The sequence below is a fragment of the Mercenaria mercenaria genome, unplaced genomic scaffold (genome assembly GCF_021730395.1).
Source record: "Mercenaria mercenaria strain notata unplaced genomic scaffold, MADL_Memer_1 contig_3579, whole genome shotgun sequence".
Lineage (NCBI taxonomy): Eukaryota > Metazoa > Mollusca > Bivalvia > Venerida > Veneridae > Mercenaria > Mercenaria mercenaria.
In genome coordinates this window covers 4,462-27,072 of record NW_026461731.1, presented here as the reverse complement: position 1 = coordinate 27,072, position 22,611 = coordinate 4,462, and the positions used below count along the sequence as shown (strand labels likewise).

The 22,611-nt window shown below is 36.6% G+C and overlaps 1 protein-coding gene across 1 annotated transcript; it reads right to left on the bottom strand.

Moving 5' to 3' along the window:
• Nucleotides 1-522: 522 nt before the first annotated feature.
• LOC128553192 (GATOR complex protein NPRL2-like) lies at nt 523-18,363 on the bottom strand (the record flags this gene model as incomplete). Its single annotated transcript, XM_053534310.1, has 4 exons — nt 523-631; nt 6,173-6,270; nt 8,642-8,778; nt 18,255-18,363. Coding segments are annotated over 4 exons (438 nt in total), but the record flags the coding sequence as incomplete, so codon positions are not given.
• Between the last annotated feature and the right edge of the window lie 4,248 nt (nt 18,364-22,611).

Here is a 22,611-nt window from a genome sequence, read left to right as displayed (position 1 = left end):
CAGTTTCGAACTTGACCTAGATATCATCGAGATGAACATTCTGACCAACTTTCATAAAGATCCCATGAAAAATGTGACCTCTAGAGTGGTCACAAGCAAAAGTTTACGGACGCACGGACGCACTGACGCACGGACGGACGACGGACGACGGACACCGCGCGATCACAAAAGCTCACCTTGTCACTTTGTGACAGGTGAGCTAAAAAATGTTCTTGAATGTGATTCATATGCCTGAAGAGGTGTCAAAATAAGATTTGCTAAAACATCTCAGAACATTTTGCATGAAATGGCAGTAAATGTTGTGTTCTTTAACATAGGTAAATATTATTTGAGCCGCGCCATAAGAAAATCAACATAGTGGGTTTGCGATCAGCATGGATCCAGACCAGCCTGCGCATCCGTGCAGTCTGGTCAGGATCCATGCTGTTCGCTAACAGGTTCTCTAATTGCAATAGGCTTTGAAAGCGAACAGCATGGATCCTGACCAGACTGCGCAGATGCGCAGGCTGGTCTGGATCCATGCTGGTCGCAAACTCACTATGTTGATTTTCTCATGGCACGGCTCATTTTATCAGAGAAAAAAAAAAAACATACCTGAAATATGGAAACAATCGTTATCACATCAATATGTCTGAAAGAGAAAACAAAAAGAAAATTACAAAACTTCTGTCATACTCACCAAATGTTACCCAGCTGAATTTCTAAAATGGATTGGTCCATGATCAATCTGCACTGGTCGCAAAGGCAGAGCAGGCTAAAGGCTAAGAAAAACAAGCATGCTTTTGTAAGCAAAGTCACTTCAATGCTAGTCCCAGAGTACACTCTGTCATTTGTTGGGACCCAGGTTTTGCCGAAGATGTTTGTCTGTGTCATATCAAAGATGTAAAAATAGTACCAGTAGCTTCCTCGCTTGGTGCTCAACATTAAGAGGATAGTGCTAGGACTGGTCAGCCCGGTGTCAGTATAATGTGACTGGGTGGGGTATCATGTCACGTGTCTACAGCAAGGTATTTTAGTGAGTCAGCACTATCAAGCAGGAAAGTGTGCTCACTGCTGCAAGTAGACATCGTTGTTGATATGACAGAACAAGAGCTGTCCGTAAGACAGCGAGCTCGACTTTTCTCAGTGCTTGACTCTGAATTAGAGCTTTGCCAGTAAAAAAAATTCTAAGTTAAAAAGGGACATAACTCTGTCAAAACTAGAGATGCTTTTGAGAAAAGCGCATGTCTCCAACAACTGCAACATTGAAAAATGTCTAGTTTCTCTCGATGGCTTTGATGAATGGACCCCATTGAAAAATGTCTAGTTTCTCTCGATGGCTTTGATGATGGATCCAATCAGTAATTCAAAGGCCATAATTCAAAAGTGCCTGGGCAGATTTGGCTAGTTATCGAACTTGGCTGAGGTCTCATGGTCAAACACATTTTGTTTAAGTTTGGTGAAGATCAGATGAGAAATGTTCGACTTAGAGTGCATACAAGCTTTGTGACAGACACACACTTACACACACACACACACACACACAGACTTGGGTAAATCAATATGTCTCCCACACCACTGTGTAGTGGGAGACATAATTCAAATCAGAGTTATGGGAATTGTGTCTCCTGGTGTAGACTTTGATATAAATAACTAGTTTCAAGTCAAAAGCTTTAACAGTAACAGAGATATTTGACTTTTAACAAAAAATTCTAAGTTAAAACAAGAGCTGTCACAGGAGACAGCGTGCTCGACTATTTCGATGCTGGATAGTGAAACCGGGCACATCTGAGGAAACTAGAGCTGTCACTGGAGAGCTTAATGACTCCAATTGTGGATGAAGATATTGCACAACAGCCTGAGTCTATGTCAAAAATATCAACTTAAAGTAATAAGAGAGGTAAAGATAAAATGTATCTAAACACTATATAAGTATATCCTAAGCAAAAAGGGGCATAATTCATTAAATATTGGTGCCAGAGTTGTGCAGCTTGTGTCATATAGTGTGGGTGATGATGTTGAACAACTATTTTAAGTTTGAATCAAATCCATTCAGTAATAACAGAGACAGAGTGAAAGTGCATCAAAACTTTAACCTAAAATTCTAAGTAAAAAGGGGGAATAATTAATAAACAAGAGGACCATGATGGTCCTGAATCGCCCACCTATCCCCACATGACCCAGTGTTGAACTGAGTATGACGTCGTTATTTCTATTATTTGACAAAGTGACCTAGTTTTTGAGTACATAAGACCTAAATATCATGAAGATAAAAAATTCTGACCAATTTTCATGAAGATCCATTGAAAAATATGACCTCTGGAGAGGTCACAAGGTTTTTCTATTATTTGACCTAATGACCTAGCTTTTTGAAGGCACGTGACCACTTTTGAAACTGACCTAGATATCATCAAGGTGAACATTCTCACCAATTTTCATGAAGATCTCATGAAAAATATGGCCTCTAGAGAGGTTACAAGGTTTTTCTATTTTCTGACCTACAGACCTAGTTTTTCAACGCACATGACCCAGTTTCCAACCTGCCCTAGATATCATCAAGCTGAACACTCTCACCAATTTTCATGAAGGTCCATTGAGAAATATGGCCTCTAGAGAGGTCACAAGGTTTTTCTATTTTTAGATCTACTGACCTAGTTATTGACTGCACGTGACCCAGTTTCGAACTTGACCTAGATATCATCAAGCTGAACATTCTGATCAATTTTCATGAAGATCTCTTGAAAAATATGGCCTCTAGAGAGGTCACAAGGTTTTTCTATTTTTAGACCTACTGACCTAGTTTTTGACCGCATGTGACCCAGTTTCGAAACTTGACCTAGATATCATCAAGATGAACATTCTGACCAAATTTCATAAAGATCCCATGAAAAATGTGACCTCTAGAGTGGTCACAAGCAAAAGTTTACACACGGACGCACGCACGCACGACGAACGCCACGCAATCACAAAAGCTCACCTTGTCACTTTGTGACAGGTGAGCTAAAAATTGGTGCCAGAGTTATGCACCTTGCGTCATATGGTTTGGGTGATGATGTTGAACAACTATTTTAAGTTTGAATCAAATCCATTCAGTAATAACAGAGGTTTTTTGTTTGTTTGTTTTGGGTTTAACGCCGTTTTTCAACAGTATTTCAGTCATGTAACGGCGGGCAGTTAACCTAACCAGTGTTCCTGGATTCTGTACCAGTACAAACCAGTAATAACAGAGACAGAGTGAAAGTGCATAAAACTTTAACCTAAAATTCTTAGTAAAAAGGGGCAATAATTCATGAAAAATTGGTCCTAGAGTTATGCACCTTGCATCATATGATAAAGGTAATGATGTTGAACAATTGTTTAAGTTTGAATCAGATCCATTCAGTAATATCAGAGATAGAGTGAAAGTGCATAAAACTTAAACCTGAAATTCTAAGTAAAAAGGGGAATAATTCATGAAAAATTGTGCCAGAGTTATGCATCTTGTGTCATATGGTGTGGGTGATGATGCTGAACAACTATTTTAAGTTTGAATCAAATCCATTCAGTAATAACAGAGGTAGAGTGAAAGTGCCCCAAAACTTTAACCTGAAATTCTAAGTAAAAAGGGGGAATAATTCATAAAAAATGGTGCCAGAGTTAAGCATCTTGTGTCATATGATGTGGGTGATGATGCTGAACAACTATTTTAAGTCTGAATCAAATCCATTCAGTAATAACAGAGGTTTTTTGTTTGTTTGTTTTGGGTTTAACGCCGTTTTTCAACAGTATTTCAGTCATGTAACGGCGGGCAGTTAACCTAACCAGTGTTCCTGGATTCTGTACCAGTACAAACCTGTTCTCCGCAAGTAACTGCCAACTTCCCCACATGAATCAGAGGTGGAGGACTAATGATTTCAGACACAATGTCGTTTATCAAATAGTCACGGAGAACATACGCCCCGCCCGAGGATGGAACTCACGACCCCGCGATCCGTAGACCGACGCTCTACCTACTGAGCTAAGCGGGCGGGCAATAACAGAGGTAGAGTGAAAGTGCATCAAAACTTTAACCTTAAATTCTAAGTAAAAAGGGGGAATAATTCATGAACAAGAGCACCGCCTTGCGGGTGCTGATGCTCATCTGATTTTTTTTGTGTAATAGAAATATTGTCCTACCCATGATTTTCTAAGTCTAAAAAGGGCCATCATTCTTGCAAAAAGCAGGTTAGAGTTATGTTTCTTGATGTTCAGTGTCCACTTATGATGGTGAAAAACTGTTGCAAGTTTTAAAGCAATAGCTTTGATAGTTTATGAGAAAAGTTGACTTAAACATAATACTCAACCAAGAAAATTATTTTCTAAGTCCAAAAAGGGCAATAATTATTGCAAAAAGCAGGATGGAGTTATGTTGCTTGCTGTACAGGGTCAGCTTATGATGGTCAACAAGTGTTGCAAGTTTCAAAGCAATAGCTTTGATAGTTTAAGAGAAAAAGTTGACCTAAACATAAAACTTAACCAAGAAATCTGATATTTTCTAAGTCCAAAAGGGGCCATAAATCTTGCAAAAAGCAGGATGGAGTTATGTTTCTTGCTGTACAGGGTCAACTCATGATGGTGAACAAGTGTTGCAAGTTTCAAAGCAATAGCTTTGATAGTTTAAGAGAAAAAGTTGACCTAAACATAAAACTTAACCAAGAAATCTGATATTTTCTAAGTCCAAAAGGGGCAATAAATCTTGCAAAAAGCAAGATGGAGTTATGTTTCTTGATGTACAGGGTCTGCTTATGATGGTGAACAAGTGTTGCAAGTTTCAAAGCAATAGCTTTGATAGTTTAGGAGAAAAGTTGACCTAAACATAAAACTTAACCAAAAAATCTGATATTTTCTAAGTACAAAATGGGCCATAAATCTTGCAAAAAGCAAGATGGAGTTATGTTTCTTGCTATACAGGGTCAGCTTATGATGGTGAACAAGTATTCCAAGTTTCAAAGCAATAGCTTTGATAGTTTAGGAGAAAAGGTGACCTAAACATAAAACTTAACCAGGCAACGCCGATGCCGACGCCGACAACCGCTCAAGTGATGACAATAACTCATCATTTTTTTTCAAAAAATCAGATGAGCTAAAAAATGGAGCCAGAGTTATGCACCTTGTGTCATACGATGTGGGTGATGACGTTGAACAACTATTTTAAGTTTGAAATCAAATCCATTCAGTAATAACAGAGATAGAGTGAAAGTGCATCAAAATTTTAACCTGAAAATCTAAGTGAAAAGGGGGGATAATTCATGAAATATTGGTGCCAGAGTTATGGCCCTTATGTCAGATGATGTGGATGATGATGAGGAATAAGTATTTCAAGTTTGAATCAAATCCATCAAGTAATTACAGAGATATGTTGAAAAAAGAGAAAGTGCACCAAAACTTTAACCAAGGTGGGGACGCGGAAAGACGCCGACGCCGGGGCGAGTAGGATAGCTCTCCTTATACTTCGTATAGTCGAGCTAAAAATGGCATAACTCTGTCAAAATTCAAATCAGAGTTATGGATATTGTTTCTCCTGGTGTAGACTTTGATGGTAAATAAGTAATTTAAGTTTCAAGTCAAAAGCTTTAATAGTAACAGAGATATTTGACTTTATCAAAAACTTTAACCAAAAATTCTAAGTTAAAAAGGGGCATAATTCTGTCAAAGTTCAAATCAGAGTTATGGGAATTGTGTCTCTTGGTGCAGACTTTGATTGTATACAATATTTTGAGTTTCAAGTCAAAAGCTTTAATAGTAACAGAGATATTTGACTTTATCAAAAACTTTAACCAAAAATTCTAAGTTAAAAAGAGGCATAATTCTGTCAAAATTCAAATCAGAGTTATGGGGATTGTTTCTCCTGGTGTAGACTTTGATAGTAAATAACTATTTTAAGTTTCAAGTCAATAGCTTTGATAGTAAGAGAGATATTTGACTATATCTAAAACTTTATCCAACGGCATCACCGACGCCGGGGCGAGTGCAACAGCTCTTCTTTTTCTTCGAAAAGTTGAGCTAAAAATAGTTGAAAAAGATGTTAAACCCGAACACACACACACACACACACCACTTGTATTTATCTAAATTTATTGGCAAAGTGTTTAATATGTTGTTTATGTATATCAAATGAATCAGTTTCAGGTTTCTGGCTACAGCAATCATTAAAAAAATCCAGGATAAAACTTACAAAAGATTCTGAAGACAGGCTTTGACTAGGTTTATTTCTATGTCAGCTTCAGCTGCTATTTTGGCTACATGATTGTACCCGTCTATATAATGCAGAACCTGGAACAAAAATGACAGTAATTTCATCATTAAGACATATACATGTACTGTACAACCTGGAAAAAACTGTTTTATCCTCTTACTACATACTTTAGAACCTGGAAAATAATGACAGTGTTTTCATCATTAAGACATAATACTGTACAACCTGGAAAGAACTGTTTTATCCTCTTACCATGTACTTCAGAACCTGGAAAAAAACGAGAGTGTTTTCATCATTAAGACATTTACTGTACAACCTGGAAAGAACTGTACTATAGCACATGAAAAACAAGAGCTCCGCCAAGCAGGGCAATGTATGCCCGAAGGCTTACATCAGAGGATGGGAGCAAACTTTAAAGAACTTGACTGTTGAAGCCCTAAGGTCAAGAACAACAATGGGAAGAAATTCAAAAAAAAGGTCCACAGAAAAATCCTTACCAGGTACAGGTATGTCAAAATACACCTAAAAATTGGAGGTACCATCCATGTTGTACCACAGAAAAGTGGTCTCGGCTTTTCCTATACACCAAATAATAAAAAAGTTTCAAAATAAGCTGTTTATAGTAACATACAAGAAGTAATTCAGAAATTTTTATTGTAAGTGAACAAAAAAGGGATCTGCCAAATAAAAACAAGAACACTGCAATGTAGAGCAATATACACAAAGCAAAGTCATATATGACTTTTGACCCATAAGTGTGACCTTGACCTTCAAGCGAGTCATCCAAACCATGTGCAGAGCACATGGTCTTGGTGTGGTGAACATTTGTGCCAAGTTTCATTGAAATCCTTCAAGCAGTTAAAAGAGTTACAGAGCGGACACGAAACAATCTGATATGACCTTTGACCCCAAAGTGTGACCTTGACCTTGAAGTGAGACATCCATAACATGCGCTCTACACGTTGTCTCAATTTGGTGAACATTTGTGTCAAGTTTCTTTGAAATCCTTCAAAGGGTTCAAGAGTTAAAGAGCAGATACGAAATTGCTAATGGATGGACAGACACCAGCGTCATAACATGATACGTCCCTTCGGGCATATGAAAACATCATTTTTCATGAATCATCCTGTAGTTAAATACTATACACATTGTTTTTGAAATAATGCATGCCTCTCCATGCATTTAATTTTTATCAAAGTGCCAGAACTCTGTTAAAACTAGATGCCCACGGGCAACATTAACTCACAGTAATGGTTAGATACACTTTATTTTGATTTCAGATTAGTGTTTGTTACTTTATTTCATGCAACTGTAAAAAATTTGCAGAAATTCTGTGAGACAGACTTTCTGTAGTCGCTTACGCAAATAGAAAACTTCCAATTATGCCCCTTTTTTCAAGAAAAATTCAGTATGTTTACTTCTTGAAACACAGCAAAAAAAATGTTTAATACATTGGTTTAAAACTTCGCATAATTACTGAAAATGTAATAACAAAAAATAATGTGAAATTGAAAAAGATATCCGTTTGCTAGATTTTGAGTTAACTGCCCTTGAAAATGACCTAAGAGAGCAAAAAACTCGCATTCAGGGGAAGATAACTCAAAAAGTAGCTTCGGGACCCCCAATTTTTTTTTTTGCATAAATTTGTTTCTAATATGATGCTCTATGATCATGCAAAGTTTAAGAAAATTCTCTCCGCTAGTTAAAATTTTTCCTTCTTTGCTTTTGAACGTTTATTTTATAGATGAAAAGAGCGCTATAAAAATCTGGTAAATAATAATATAAAAAACCCACACAACTGTCCTATTTCCCCTTAACCTTTAGCCTGCTAAATTTCTAAAACAGACTGATCCAACTTTCAATTTGGGGAATACCATTTATGATTCAAAGTGGTGTTCATGGAAAATTTACTGTCTCAATAGCAAACAGTGCAGACCATGATCAGCCTGCATAGACGTTGGCAAGTTTGCAAAATATATCGGCTTTATCATGCTGTATTTACTGAATGGTTTGTATTCATTTTTGTTAAAGAAAGGCATTCTTGCTTTGGTAATATGTTTATAGAATAGACAGAATAATAAACAGACACCAACAGAACAATACAAACTGCTGGAAGATCAGCAGCCTCGACTTTACCAACAGAGAAGTGAAAATGACAGAAAACAATGAAACACAATAATTATTGATCTTTGCGTGTTTTTGTGCACAAACTGTGGAGTGGGGTGTGGTGCAATAAAATTGTAGCAGAGCGACCTAGTACAGTAAAAAACAAAATTTTGGGATGGAGAGGGGTGAGTGATGGGTGGAGTATACGTTGGAATCTAAGAAACCAAGTATAAAAAGTGTGCAAAAAATGTAATTATTTGGTGGGTGGGGTGCAGGGAGGGTGTCATTTGTGGGGAATCTGGCTACAAAGGTCAAATATTGTTTGATTAATATATTACAAACCTGCTGTGTGGTAAGATCCCATTTTGTGTTTGACACCCTTGGTTTGTCATGTATAAATACTGGGACATCATGATCTTGCACTGGTTTAGGATCTTCTATCGTAGGAGATAGCTTCAAGTTGATTGTACAGAATTCATCTGAAATAATGACAGCATCATCAGATCATCTAATGGAAACTTTACTTCCTTAAGCATTGATTCAACTTCTCTTTGACTTATGACACATTATAGTTTTCAATGAGACTAAGTAAATATGTTAACCCTGCTAAATTTCTAAAATGGACTGGTCCATCATTCAATTTGAGCAGTACAACTTCTTTTTCAAAGGGGTGTTCACTGAAAATTTACTCACTGAATAGCAAACAGTGAAACCATGATCAGCCTGCACATAAGTGCAGTCTGATCTTGGTCTGCATTGGTCACAACGGCAAAACCGCAAAATCACTTGTAGCCAGCAAGCTAAAGGTTAAACTCTATTATATCCAGTATGCAAATTGAGAAAATACGTACAGTGTAACCTCTGCAGAGCAACACCCTTTGGAAGAAGCAGATATTGATCTCGGTTGAGAGGGTGTTGCTCTATAGAGGTTAAATTGATAGTAAATTCCAGTTATGGGATATTTTGATGATGCTGTTGTGGAGAGGTTTTTGCTGTAGAGGCCCCTCTGGAGAGGTTGTATTGTATAGATAAAAATTCTAAGTTTGAACAAGACAGTCTGAAAGACAGCTATATCCCCCACCAGAATTATGGATAATGAAAGGCTTGATGGTATTGGGTGGAAGCACTGACTTTGTTAAATATATTTTATAGTCTATGTATGAGGAAATCAATGAATTTGAAAATACTTCAAGGGGTTTAGGAGATACAAAGCAAACACAAAATTGTGACCTTGACCAACATTGCTGACTCATGCGTTCTGCATATCGTCTTGATGAGGTGATCATTTGACCCAAGTTTCATGAAAATCCTTCAAGGGGTTTAGGAGATACAGAGTGGACACAAAATGTTACAGACTGACAGAAGGAAAGAAGATGGAAGGACAGATGGAGACCATTCCTATAACCCCTCACTCCCTCAGGGGATTAACAACTACTGGATAATGTTTAACACCTTGTTGTATTAACAAAGCAGCAGATAACAGATACTAGTGGGCAATATAAACAAGAGGGTAATGATGGCCCTATATTGCTCACCTGAGAATCATTGCTCTTAACGATAAGATCAAGTTTTGATATAGATCACATAGGCATACACATTAAATATCATCAGGATAAATATTTTCTTGTAACAGTCCCTTTTGAACTATGGGTCAAGTTCTAGCCAGGGCTAATCTCTATATCAAGTTTGAGGGTCCTAGGCTCAAATGCTGCATTTTTGTACAAGCATGACTATTCCTTACCCTGGAAGACTTAAATAACATTTAAAACCAACCTCATTAGAAGCTGTTAATGTATATTCATTTACATAAAAAATAAAGGGAGGTAATTTGCCATAAACTCAGTTAATGTGTATCTAAACTGATTGTACAAGTCCATGTGCTGGCATAAATGAAATTTCATTAGTTACAGAGATATACCCATTTTAATTTGAAACAAAGGGAGGTAATTTGAAATAAAATCAGTCCATAGTTATCTACCCAGATTGTCTCAGTCCAACTAATGACAATAATGAAATTTCAAATGAGTCCTATAAATAATTAATTATTGAGATAAATCCATTTTTAATAAAATCAGCGGAGGTAATCATGCATTGGTATATGCATGTAGAAGATACAGAGTACAAGCCTTTACAACAATATATTAGAAAAGTAAGTAAAAGTAGAAATTTCTTACCAAGGAAAACATAAAGAACATTTCAAACCAATCTCTTTAGAAGCTGCTAGGTAAACTCATTTACATAAAAATAAAGGGAGGTCATTTGTCATAAATTCAGTCAATATATATCTTCACTGATTGTCCAAGTCCATCTGATGGCATAAATGAAATTTCAGATCAGTATCTTCATTAATTACGGAGATATACCCATTTTAATTTGAAATAAAGGGAGGTAATTTAATATAAATCAGTCCATAGTAATCTACCCTGATTGTATCAGTCCAACTTACGACAATAATGAAATTTCAAATGAGTCCTATAAGTACTTACTAATATAAATCCATTTTGATTAAAATCAGGGGAGGTAATCAGATATAAAACTAGAGATGCTTTTGAGAAAAGCGCATGCCTCCCACAACTGCCTAATCATCTAAATAGTAAGTCAGTCTGCGCTTTCTTGGACCCAAAATGTACCCTAAACTACTTGTGCATGCGCTTTCTTGCACCCAAAACATACCCTAAACTACTAATAAAAGTAGTATAGGGTATGGTTTGGGTGCACGAAAGCGCATGCACTCTGAGGATTTTTCGGTAATTAAAGGGCTTTGTGACAGACAAACACACAGACAGACACACAGACAGGAGTAAATCAATATGTCTCCCACACCACTGTGTGGTGGGAGACATAATAACTCCAAAACCTATGACTGAATCTGACAGATTCATCATGGAATCCAAGATTTATTGTTGTTGAAGATATTTTGTAAGTTTGTATCAAATCAAACCATATAAAATTATGAAGTCTCTATATGGCTGCAAAAGCCAAAATAGCAAATTTTGGGCCTTTAACTCCCTGGGGCCGAAATGCGACTATAGGCGTTATATTTTCTACCCATGTAGCGTCGATATGCGGCTATACGCGCGTTATCAGGACTCCCCAGGACGGCCATTGACGAGTATAGTCGCGGCACCGAGATCATGATGATTGCGATAAGTACTTGTTAATTTTTGATAATCTTAACAAAAGCAAAATTACTTTGCATACTGGCTATTATTTCTTTGATGTAATAATTACTAGTTGTGCTAATAATTAGTTCCATTGTTAAAATAAATGTCTGTAATTATGCGGTAATGTAAATGAAATAAAAAGACGATCTCCGCTGTGTTTTGTTCATACTGTATTTCAAAATAGTAAAATAATATCATCGGCCAGAGATCTTTCTTAAAGAGAATTCCTATAGTTTTTTTCCTTTCATAGAATTCTTTTAAATTCACATATATGATAGGAAAAGTTGTGCTGAAAACAATGAACAAATAAAAACAATAGGTCACCAGGCTTGTTTTTGTGAAGAATTGTTTTGAACACACCCACTGTTGCTGAAACTGTCAGCGATTTTTCAACATTTTCATAATTTTCTGCTTTTTTATAAATACCAACCAAAATATACATCAAGACAGCACAATAAGTTTTTTTTCTTTTTACAGATTTTATTATATATTTATTTGATATCATAGTCATATTTGTAATACTCTATTCTTTTAATAACTGGTACAAATGAAACAAAATCTTGTTTCATATTCACTTTTGTGAACTTTTTTCAATGAAAAATACCCATAGTGAAGAATCAATTTTTTAAATTCTGAAAAAACTCTTTCATAGATTTTTTCCCTATTTTTCTTGTGTATAGATAATTGTATTGCGAGCATAAAAATGGCTAAAAATGTATGGGTCACCAGGCTAAATTTTATGTTAACACCGCTAGAATACAACACCTGTGCGGACGGAAAATGGCGCAAACCTGGCCAAATTGATTACATGTATGTGTGCTATAAGTTAAAAAAATTGTTTTTAAAATTCTTAATTCTTTCTAAAATTGGATACTAAATAATCTGAAAGATGATATTGTCTTATCCGTACTAAGTCAATTATCTTACATTATATGAGCAACACTGTCCTTGTACTAAAATGCGATGTGAAAAACACAACCACAAAAATAGCAAGATACCTGTCAGGCATGATACTTGTCAATACAACATAAACCAGTATAAACAATTGATTCCTTAAAAAACGTATCAAAAATGTTATTTAATTCAAGATTCCTCATATTCAAGATTGTCTGTAACATGTTTCAACAAATATTGACTTCAGTTCAGTTTTCAATAGACAGTGTCGGCTGCGCAGAAAGATGCGCATAAAAATTATAGGAATTCCCTTTAAAATGAAGAAAATATTTATTTATTATCATGCTGATTCTGAAATATCAGTTCCGTCGGATGATGATTCCGACGATGCGATTCCATTATCAGACAAATGAATGGTCAGAAAATGTTAAGTTTTAGAAGGCTGAAATTGGTACACTTAAACACATACGACACAAATGGATAAAAAATAACACAACAAAGCATGTTTCATAAAATACAAAAAAATATATGTAAATAAACGCATGTTTGTAAATTTAATAATTATTCTTGTATCATAGCTCGGTGTTTTTTCTTAACAAATTTGGTGCAGGTAATTCGTATTACACTGAGTACAGGGTGCGGTAACTAAAAGTGTGCAGGTATTTAATACCCGCACGCTAGTTACCGCACTGTTGGATAGGGAGGTATGCCAGCATGTCTGGAACAGTAGACAACGAAGTGTACTTTATTGATTTTCTGCTCTAGCATTGGTTTATTTTACCTGGGCTTTACACATTTGTAAAGCACGGATTTTAAGTACTCACTGAACTGTTGAATATGGCAATGTGGAACGCCTACAACTACCATATATGGATGGCTATGATACAAAACAGAAAGAACTTTAAAACTCTCGGGTAAACGATTTATACTCGGGGGCTACACCCCCTCGTACAAAGTGTTCACCCTCGAGTTTCAATGCTCTTTCTATTACAAAGATGGATGTAAATATTAGAACTAAACTGTCTCAGCGCGTGACACACAACATTTGTGTACATGTTTAGAAATAGATTATACATCAAAATAAACCATTGATATTCACACAAAAACGGGTGTAAATTTCGAGTAATGCTGATGTAAATATTCAGTGTTAATGATGCATTTCTATTTATTGGAATTTAATGTTCAAATATCTATTAAACGCAGTAGGTGTGTTAAAATTGTGAATATCTCGAAGTGAAAATTTTGTTCTATTTGGATATAAACTACGGACGAAATTGGATATAAAAATATTGGTCAAACTTCGAATATTTTGTAAGTATATTTTAATTCACACCCAAGTTAATAATGTTTCCCTGCATGGTTTCAACTGACTGTATGCGAATGTGATTAAGATAATGTTCTTCGACGTCAGGTGGTAATTCTTATCCCGCCGCAGCAGGTATGTTACGTTATCGGCCTCAGGGAGTTAAGGGGCCATAACTCTGTGGGATCTGGTCAGTTTTTTAAAAGAACCGAGATATTATGCCAATACAAGTTGTGTGCAAGTCTGATTAAAGTTGATAGCAAAATGTTGTCTCAATCATGTTCACAAGCAAAAACTAGAAATTGCTTTTGTAAAAAAGCGCATGTCTCCCCAATGCAAAGTCCTATAGGCAAGAAGTCAATAGGGGTCAGGAGCAAAAGTCAAAGAGACACTGATGGTTGGCTGCAATAGGGATCACCTACTTGGCACGTCCAGTCATCCTGCTAGGTTTCAACACTCTTGGCCTAGTGGTTCTAAAGTCACTGTTCTGGCTCCTGTGACCTTGACCTTTGATCAAGTGACCCCAAAACAAATAGGGGTCATCTACTCTGCATGTCCAATCATCCTATTAAGTTTCAACATTCTAGGTCAAGTGGTTCTCAAGTTATTTTCCAGAAATGATTTTACATGACCAGGCCCCTGTGACCTTGACCTTTAATAGACTGACCCAAAAATCAGTAGGGGTCATCTACTCTGCATGTTCAATCATCCTATGAAGTTTCAACATTCTGGGTCAAATGGTTCTCAAGTTATTGATCGGAAATTGTTTTCCATGTTCAGGCTCCTGTGACCTTGACCTTTAACAGAGTGACCCCAAAATCGATAGGGGTCATCTACTCTGCATGTCCAATCATGCTATGAAGTTTCAACATTCTGGATCAAGTGGTTCTCAAGTTATTGATTGGAAATAGTTATCCATGTCCAGGCCCCTGTGACCTTGACCTTTAACGGAGTGACCCCAAAATCAATAGGAGTCATTTACTCTGCATGAACAATCATCCTATGAAGTTTCAAAATTCTGGATCAAGAGGTTCTCAAGTTTATTGATTGTTATTGATCGGAAACAGTTTTACATGTTCAGGCCCCTGTGACCTTGACCTTTAACGGAGTGACCCCAAAAACAATAGGGGTCATTTACTCAGCATGAACAATCATCCTATGAAGTTTCAACATTCTGGGTTGAGAGGTTCTCAAGTTACTGATCGGAAAGGGTTTTCCATGTTCAGGCCCCTGTGACCTTGATCTTTAACGAACTGACCCCAAAATCAATAGGGGTCATCTACTCTGCATGACCAATCATCTTATGAAGTTTCAACATTCTGGGTCAAGTGGTTCTCAAGTTATTGACCGGAAATGGTTTTCAATGTTCAGGCTTCTGTGGCCTTGACCTTTAACAGAGTGACCCCAAAATCAATAGGGGCCATCTACTTTGCATGTACATTCATCCTATGAGGCTTCAACATTCTGGGTCAAGTGGTACTCAAGTTATTGATTGGAAATGGTTTTCAATGTTCAGGCCCCTGTGACCTTGACCTTTGACGGAGTTACCCCAAAAACAATAGGGGTCATCTACTATAAATGACCAATCAACCTATGAAGTTTCAAAATTCTGGGTCAAGTGGTTCTCTAGTTATTGATCTGAAATGGTTTTCAATGTTCAGGCCCCTGTGACCTTGACCTTTGACGGAGTGACCCCAAAAACAATAGGGGTCGTCTATTATACATGATCAATCATCCTATGAAGTTTCAACATTCTGGGTCAAGTGGTTCTCTAGTTATTGATCGGAAATGGTTTTCAATGTTCAGGCCCCTGTGACCTTGACCTTTGACGGAGTGACCCCAAAAACAATAGGGGTCGTCTACTATATATGATCAATCATCCTATGAAGTTTCAACATTCTGGGTCAAGTGGTTCTCTAGTTATTGCTCTGAAATGGTTTTCAATGTTCAGGCCCCTGTGACCTTGACCTTTGATGGAGTGACCCCAAAAACAATAGGGGTCGTCTACTTTAGCAGCCCTACAACCGTATGAAGTCTGAAGGTTCTAGATCAAATGGTTCTCCAGTTATTGATCGGAAATGAAGTCTGACAGACGGACGGACGGACAGGGCAAAAACAATATGGGGGAGAGACATAAAATAGCAAATTTTGGCCCTTTAAGGGGCCATTACTCTATAACCTATGATGGGATCTGGCCAGATTTTGAAAGGAAGCCAGATATTAAGCCAGTACAAGTTGTGTGCAAGTTTGATTGAAGCTGATTGCAAAATGATGTATTTATCATGTTCACAAGCCAAAAATAGCAAATTTTGGCCCTTTAAGGGGCCTTAACTCTTGAACCAATGATCGAATCTGGCCAGTTTTCAAAAGGAACCGAGATATTATGCCAATACAAGTTGTGTGCAAGTTTTATTAAAGTTGGTTGCAAAATGTGGTGTCTATCATGTTCACAAGCCAAAAATGGCAAATTTTGGTCCTTAAGGGGCCATAACTCTGGAACCCATGATGGGATCTGGCCACTTTTCGAAAGGAACCGAGAAATTATGCCAATACAACTTGTGCGCAAGTTTGATAAAGGTTGATTGCAAAATGTGGTCTATCGTGTTCACAAGCCAAAAATAGTAAATTTTGGCCTTTTAAGGGGCCATAACTCTGGAACCCATGATGGGATCTGACCAGTTTTATAAAGGAACCGAGATATTATGCCAATACAAGCTGTGTGCAAGTTTGATTAAAATTGATTGCAAACTGTGGTCTCTATCGTTTTCACAAGAAATTGTGAACGGACGACGCACGGAAGACGCACGGACTGACGGACGCAGGGCGATCACAAAAGGTCACCTTGTCATTACTTGACAGGTGAGCTAAACAAACAAGTATGCCATCGGCAGAATGTCGAGCCTGCCAACTGTCAAGTGTGACCTTGACCATTGACCTAGGGACCTGGTTCTTGTGCAGGACACTCATAATGTTGGACATTCATGCCAAGTTACATCAAAATCTCACCATGCATGAAGCAGAAACTTCAATTTGACCTTCGACCTCCAACTGTGACCTTCACCCAGGGCTCCAGATAAGCATCATTTTAAACAAAATTATTTTCATCAAAAACAAAATAAATTCCAAAAGCTGTCATTCAAAAACGAATTGATTTTCAATTTCAATCATTTCAAAAATGCTTAAAATCGCCGAAAAAGACACCAGAAACAATCTTACGATCGTTATGTTTACACTGATACATTTTTCATGGTGTTAAATTACAAATACACCGCTAATGCAAGGCAGCAATAAAATCCAAACACCAAGCCGCTATAAGCATGCTAGAGTGATCTCCACTCCTAGGAAATTGTGAATATGGCGTCCGCAGTAAGAAAGCGAGATCGAGCAAACAAGAGGGTCATGATGACCCTGAATCACTCACCTGAGTAATATGAGCCACATTTTAAATATCTAACAGATTCTAAAAATATTAGAAAGTATGTCAGTAGGTCACATTCATGGGTCACTGAAAGTCAGTTTTAAGATTGGTATGCAAAACTGTACATGTCAACCAAATTTCAAGGCTGTATCTTAAAAAAATCTTAAAAAACAAGAAAGTAGGTCAGTAGGTAATGGTCACAGTAAGGTGACCTGTAATCACTTTGGTACATCAGGTAAATATAAACAAACAGTCTAGGAAATATGATCTGATAATTTTTTAATTATTTAATTAGAGGTCCACTAGGCAATCCTACATACCAGAAATCAAAGGCCTAGGCCTTGAACTTTCAGACAAGAAGACTTTTTCCCCCCCTATATATGTCTATATAAAACTTGGGACCCCCGGGGCAGGGCCTCTTTTCATCCCAGGGGCACAATTTGAACAATCTTCATAGAGGACGACAAGGCAATGCTACATACAAAATATCAAAGGCCTAGGTCTAGTAGGTTCAGACAAGAAGATTTTTAAAGTTTTTTCCTATATAAGTCTATGTAAAACTTGGGACCCCTCTTTTCACCCCAGGGGCGCAGCTTGAACAATCTTTATAGAGGACCATTAGATGATATCAAATGCCAAATATCAAGGCTCTACGCCTTGCAGTTTTGGACAAGAAGATTTTTTTAAGTTTTTTCTTTCTGTTGCCATGGCAACCAGAGTTCTGCATGGAATGAAATTCTCTGAACAATTTTGAAAGGGGACCACCCAAGGATCATTCCTGTGAAGTTTGGTGTAATTCTGCCCAGTGGTTTTCAAGAAGATTTTTTTTAGAAAATGTTGACAGACGCACAACGGAAAACGGACGACGGACATTGAGCAGTCACAAAAGCTCACCATGAGCCTTTGGCTCAGCTGAGCTAAAAATGGTGTTTTCAAGGGCAGATAACTCTTTTTTTAAAAGCTGTGACCGACGATTTTTATTGCATATTTTTGTTTCTTAGATGATTGCCCTTCAATATGCAAAGTTTGAAGAAATTCTATCATTTGGAAAAATTTTGCTTTAAGGATTCAACAAGGTTATCTTCCTGAATTAAGATAGGAAAAATAAATTAACATAAAGTTCTCCCCCTCTGCAACTTTGCAGAATTTAATACTAAATTGGTGAAATGGGCTTACTGATGAAAAGTCCACAACTGCCTGTCTGGTTCAGTTTGGTGAGAATTTCTTGCAGAATATTTGGAATTGTTTCCTTCTTCTCTGCCACTGAAAGGAAGCCGCTCTCCAACTGAAAATATCAACTGATTTGGTTAAATCTTTCTAAAACATAACATAGAAATACAATATATGAGCCGCACCATAAAAAAAACAACATAGTGCATTTGCGACCAGCATGGATCCAGACCAGCCTGCGCATCCCACAGTCTGGTCAGGATCCATGCTGTTTGCAAACAGTTTCTCTGATTGCAATAGGCTTTGAAAGTGAACAGAATGGATCCTGACCAGACTGCGCAGATGCACAGGCTGGTCTGGATCCATGCTGGTCGCAAACACACTGTGGTTTTCTCATGATGCGGCTCATAAAGAGGTAAAATTGTACGCCTTGATTAAAGATGATAGAAAACAAAATCAGGCACTTTATTCCATAACTGTATTGGCAAACTAAACACTTGCAAAAAGTGTTAATATTGTTTATTTATCCGAAAAAAAATTGCCATATACTGAAAATACTTTTACACGAAAACCAGTTCCAATTTTTTATATGGCAAATTTTTAACCAATCAACAATCTGGTTGTATAGTTGCCACAGAAATTTGTAAATCTCATTCAGTCATAATCATCGCAGACAATTAAATTTTCTTTTTAACCCTTGACCTGCAAAATTTCTACAAGTGGGTCATGACGACCCTGAATCGCTCACCTGAGTAATATGAGCAACATGTTTAAAATGGCAAGCTGATGCTAAAATATTACAAAAAAGGTCAGTATGTCATATTCATGGTCACTGAAAGTCAGTTTTACGATCGGTTTTCAAAACTGTACATGTCATCCAAATTTCAAGGCTGTATCTTAAAAAACAAGAAAGTAGGTCAGTAGGTCAAGGTCACAGTCAGGTGACCCCCTAATCACTTGGGCTCATCAGGTAATTATAATTAAACAGTCTAGGAAATATGATCTGATAATTTTTGAAGTATTTATTCCTATATAACTCATATAACAAGTGACCCCCAGGGTGGGGCCTCTTTTCACCCCAGGGGCATAATTTGGACAATTTTGGTAAAGGACCACAAGGCAATGCAACATACCAAATATCAAAAGCTTAGGCCTTGCAGTTTCAGGCAAGAAGATTTTTAAAGTTTTTTCCTATATAAGTCTATGTAAAACTTGAGACCCCCAAGGGATTTTCACCCTAGGGTTATAATTCGAACAATTTTGGTAGAGGACCTCAAGGCAATGCTACATATTAAATATCAAAGGCCTAGGTCTTGTGGTCTTAGACAAGAAGATTTTTAAAGTTTTTTTCTATATTACTCTATGTAAAACTTGAGACCCATGGAGCGAGGCCTCTTTTCACCCTAGGGGCACAATTTGAACAATCTTGATAGAGGACCATTAGATGATGTCACATGCCAAATATCACCTTGCAGTTTTGGACAAGAAGATTTTTAAAGTTTTTCTTTTTGGTTGCCATGGCATGGAATTCATTTCTTTGAACAATTTTGAAAGGGGACCACCCAAGGATCATTCATGTGAAATTTGATGTAATTCTGTCCAGTAGTTTTCAAGAAGAAGATTTTTCTTAGAAAATGTTGACAGACGCACGACTGACGACGCACGACGGATGACGGACATGGACAGGTCCATCATTCAATTTGGACAGTACCGCTTATCATTTAAAGGGGTGCTCACTGAAAATTTAATGACTGAATAGCGAACAGTGCAGACCATGATGTGCAGGCTGATCTTGATCTGCACTGGCAGAATCACTTGCCGCCAGCAGGCTAAGGGTAAAATACTAACCAGTATATATCATTACGTAATCAGGGAGCCAATTTAGCCTGATTTTCTGCTTTCCTCTTTTTACAGAGATTTTTTTTTCTACTTGCAAAATGAACATAACTTCTAAATTACAGAAAACCAAAAAAACCAGTGCATGTGGTAAAATGTCATCGATATTTTTGTGGTACTTGTCAACCATTAAGGTACTTCCGCCATCTTGAATTTAGGATGACCTTCATTTGAGGTGTGAAAATATAGTGAACAAAAGCTTTCACATGCAGCTGTTCCAGAGTACAAAAACAGCTCAGTTTGCAAGACCTAAACTAAAAGTAGCTGTATAAAAAGTAAAACTAAAATTTGGAAATAAACAAAGAAGATATTTTACCTGTATTTTTCCAAATTTTTGGTTAGATTTATAAATCCTTTCAAAATACTTTATTAAAAATTAATGAATGGCAAAGTTAGTTCAAAGTTTCAATTAGTGCATAGGAGAAATGTCTTACTGAACAGAACTAAACAAAGTACAAAATCTGTTTTCAAATCTGACCACCTCATGTATTAAAACGAAAATAAATCTGTACATATTGCTATTTTCAGCATACATAAAAGTAGTGCAATGTGCAGACAATGATTTTTCTACGTATGGTGTACCAAACTGCCTAAAATTGTAAGGGAAGTCTCAGACTTAATGTGAACAAGATTTGGCAACGATCCAAAATTCTTTTCAAGGATTGTGCAAGTATAAGAAAGGTTTAATTTATTATAGTGGAATTTATGTACTTATGCACTGCTTATCTCACAGAAAATTTGGTGGAAATGGAATTTTCGGCACTTCCTGCGGTAACTACCGAAATTACTTAACGTAACTTTCTCACACATACGTGATTGTATATTTATAAATTATAAAAACAACCGAAATATTTGCTTAATCACGATATATGCAAATATTTTTAGACAATCTTGAAACATTTGGCTACAGCATTTCCGCATACTGGTCCGGGACAAGTTCGATGTGTATAGTGATTCCTTATTAGATGTTTCATGCGTCGTAAACTAACCAATTTTGATCTATCGACTTTTTAATATACGATACAAGAATTTATGTAGTATGTAATAAATCGCAGAAAAAATGTACAGCCAAGTATGTTAGGAGATAATATAATTTGTATACAATTGTAGATAACTACGAAACATTTTACAAAATGCAATCAGCTGAACTTCTCATGCGAAAACCTGATGATTAAAATCAGCAAAATCTCAAAAGTAACTTTTCTGTATCTTGGTTCTTAGTAAAACAATGATATTTATTTCACAGTTTGATAGATTTAAACTGATAATAAATGTGTATTGAAATTCCGGCATAGAAATGGACACTGACTTTACATTAGTGATTACTGCGGTGTTGACAGCGGGAGCAGCGGTCCGGTACTAAGACTGTCTACGAAACCAAGGATAACGCGTTCTTTGTCTGAAAATTACGAACACTGGGATGAGTGTTCAGTATACACCTGAAAATAACAGACTTACTATTTGCCGAGTGCACACTTCTTTTCTATCGTTGTTAATATAAAGCAGACTAGTAAATATTCGTACATATGCATAACCTCATAAACACTTCTTTAATGTATGTTCTCTGAAATTAACAAATAACTGGCTCAACTGAGACACCATACTTTAAAGTTAATTCAGTTTATTCACCAAGAGGTTCAAAATGCACGGGAGTCTCGTGATAGTATATGCCTTTAATTTCACATGGTTGAAGTGTAAACAAATAGTTAAATTTGCTTCGTTTTATTCTCATGGAAAAGATCGGACAGTTTTTTATATTGTGTGACAGGGTGATGTTTATGATGTAATTTTTTATATTATATATAATGTTTAAAATAAATATTCAAGATACATTTAACATTTAGACAATGAGATCTATGTAAAGGTAATTAGTTATAAAGCATTAGCTTCAGGCTGATAGTAATTGATAAGTCTTTGAATGTGGGTTCCATACAGGTGTTACAAATTGATGCATATAATCTATGTCTACAATACTGGACCAACTATTGAGGATAGTTATGCCTGATTAAGGTTCAAAGAAAGTAACACCTACTTATCAAGTTCTTTGAGTCTGGGAGTTCTAGTAGCAGAAACCATATTGGGATGAGAATAATTAATTATGATTGATATGGGAAGCTACATGTCTATTGGCTAATATTTGTAAAAGGGTGTGTTAATACATGAAAATCTTAAGGGCTGAGGAATGAATGAAAGAGTCGTGGGGAAGGGAGAGGAAAGAGGTAGTGATAGAAGGAAGTAGTGTTAGAAGTTTGACGGAAGAATATTAGTAAATAAATGCAAAGTTACAAATGATGGACATGGATATTGGAATTAAATATTGAAAAATAAATATAGTAGAACACAGAAAGCGAGTTGTATGTGTTAATTCCCCAAAATGAGTAAGAACAGTAATAATAATAAAGGCGCGAATATGAGCTGGTTATAATTGGAATAATTATAGAACATATAAGCATTTAAAGTTGAAAGT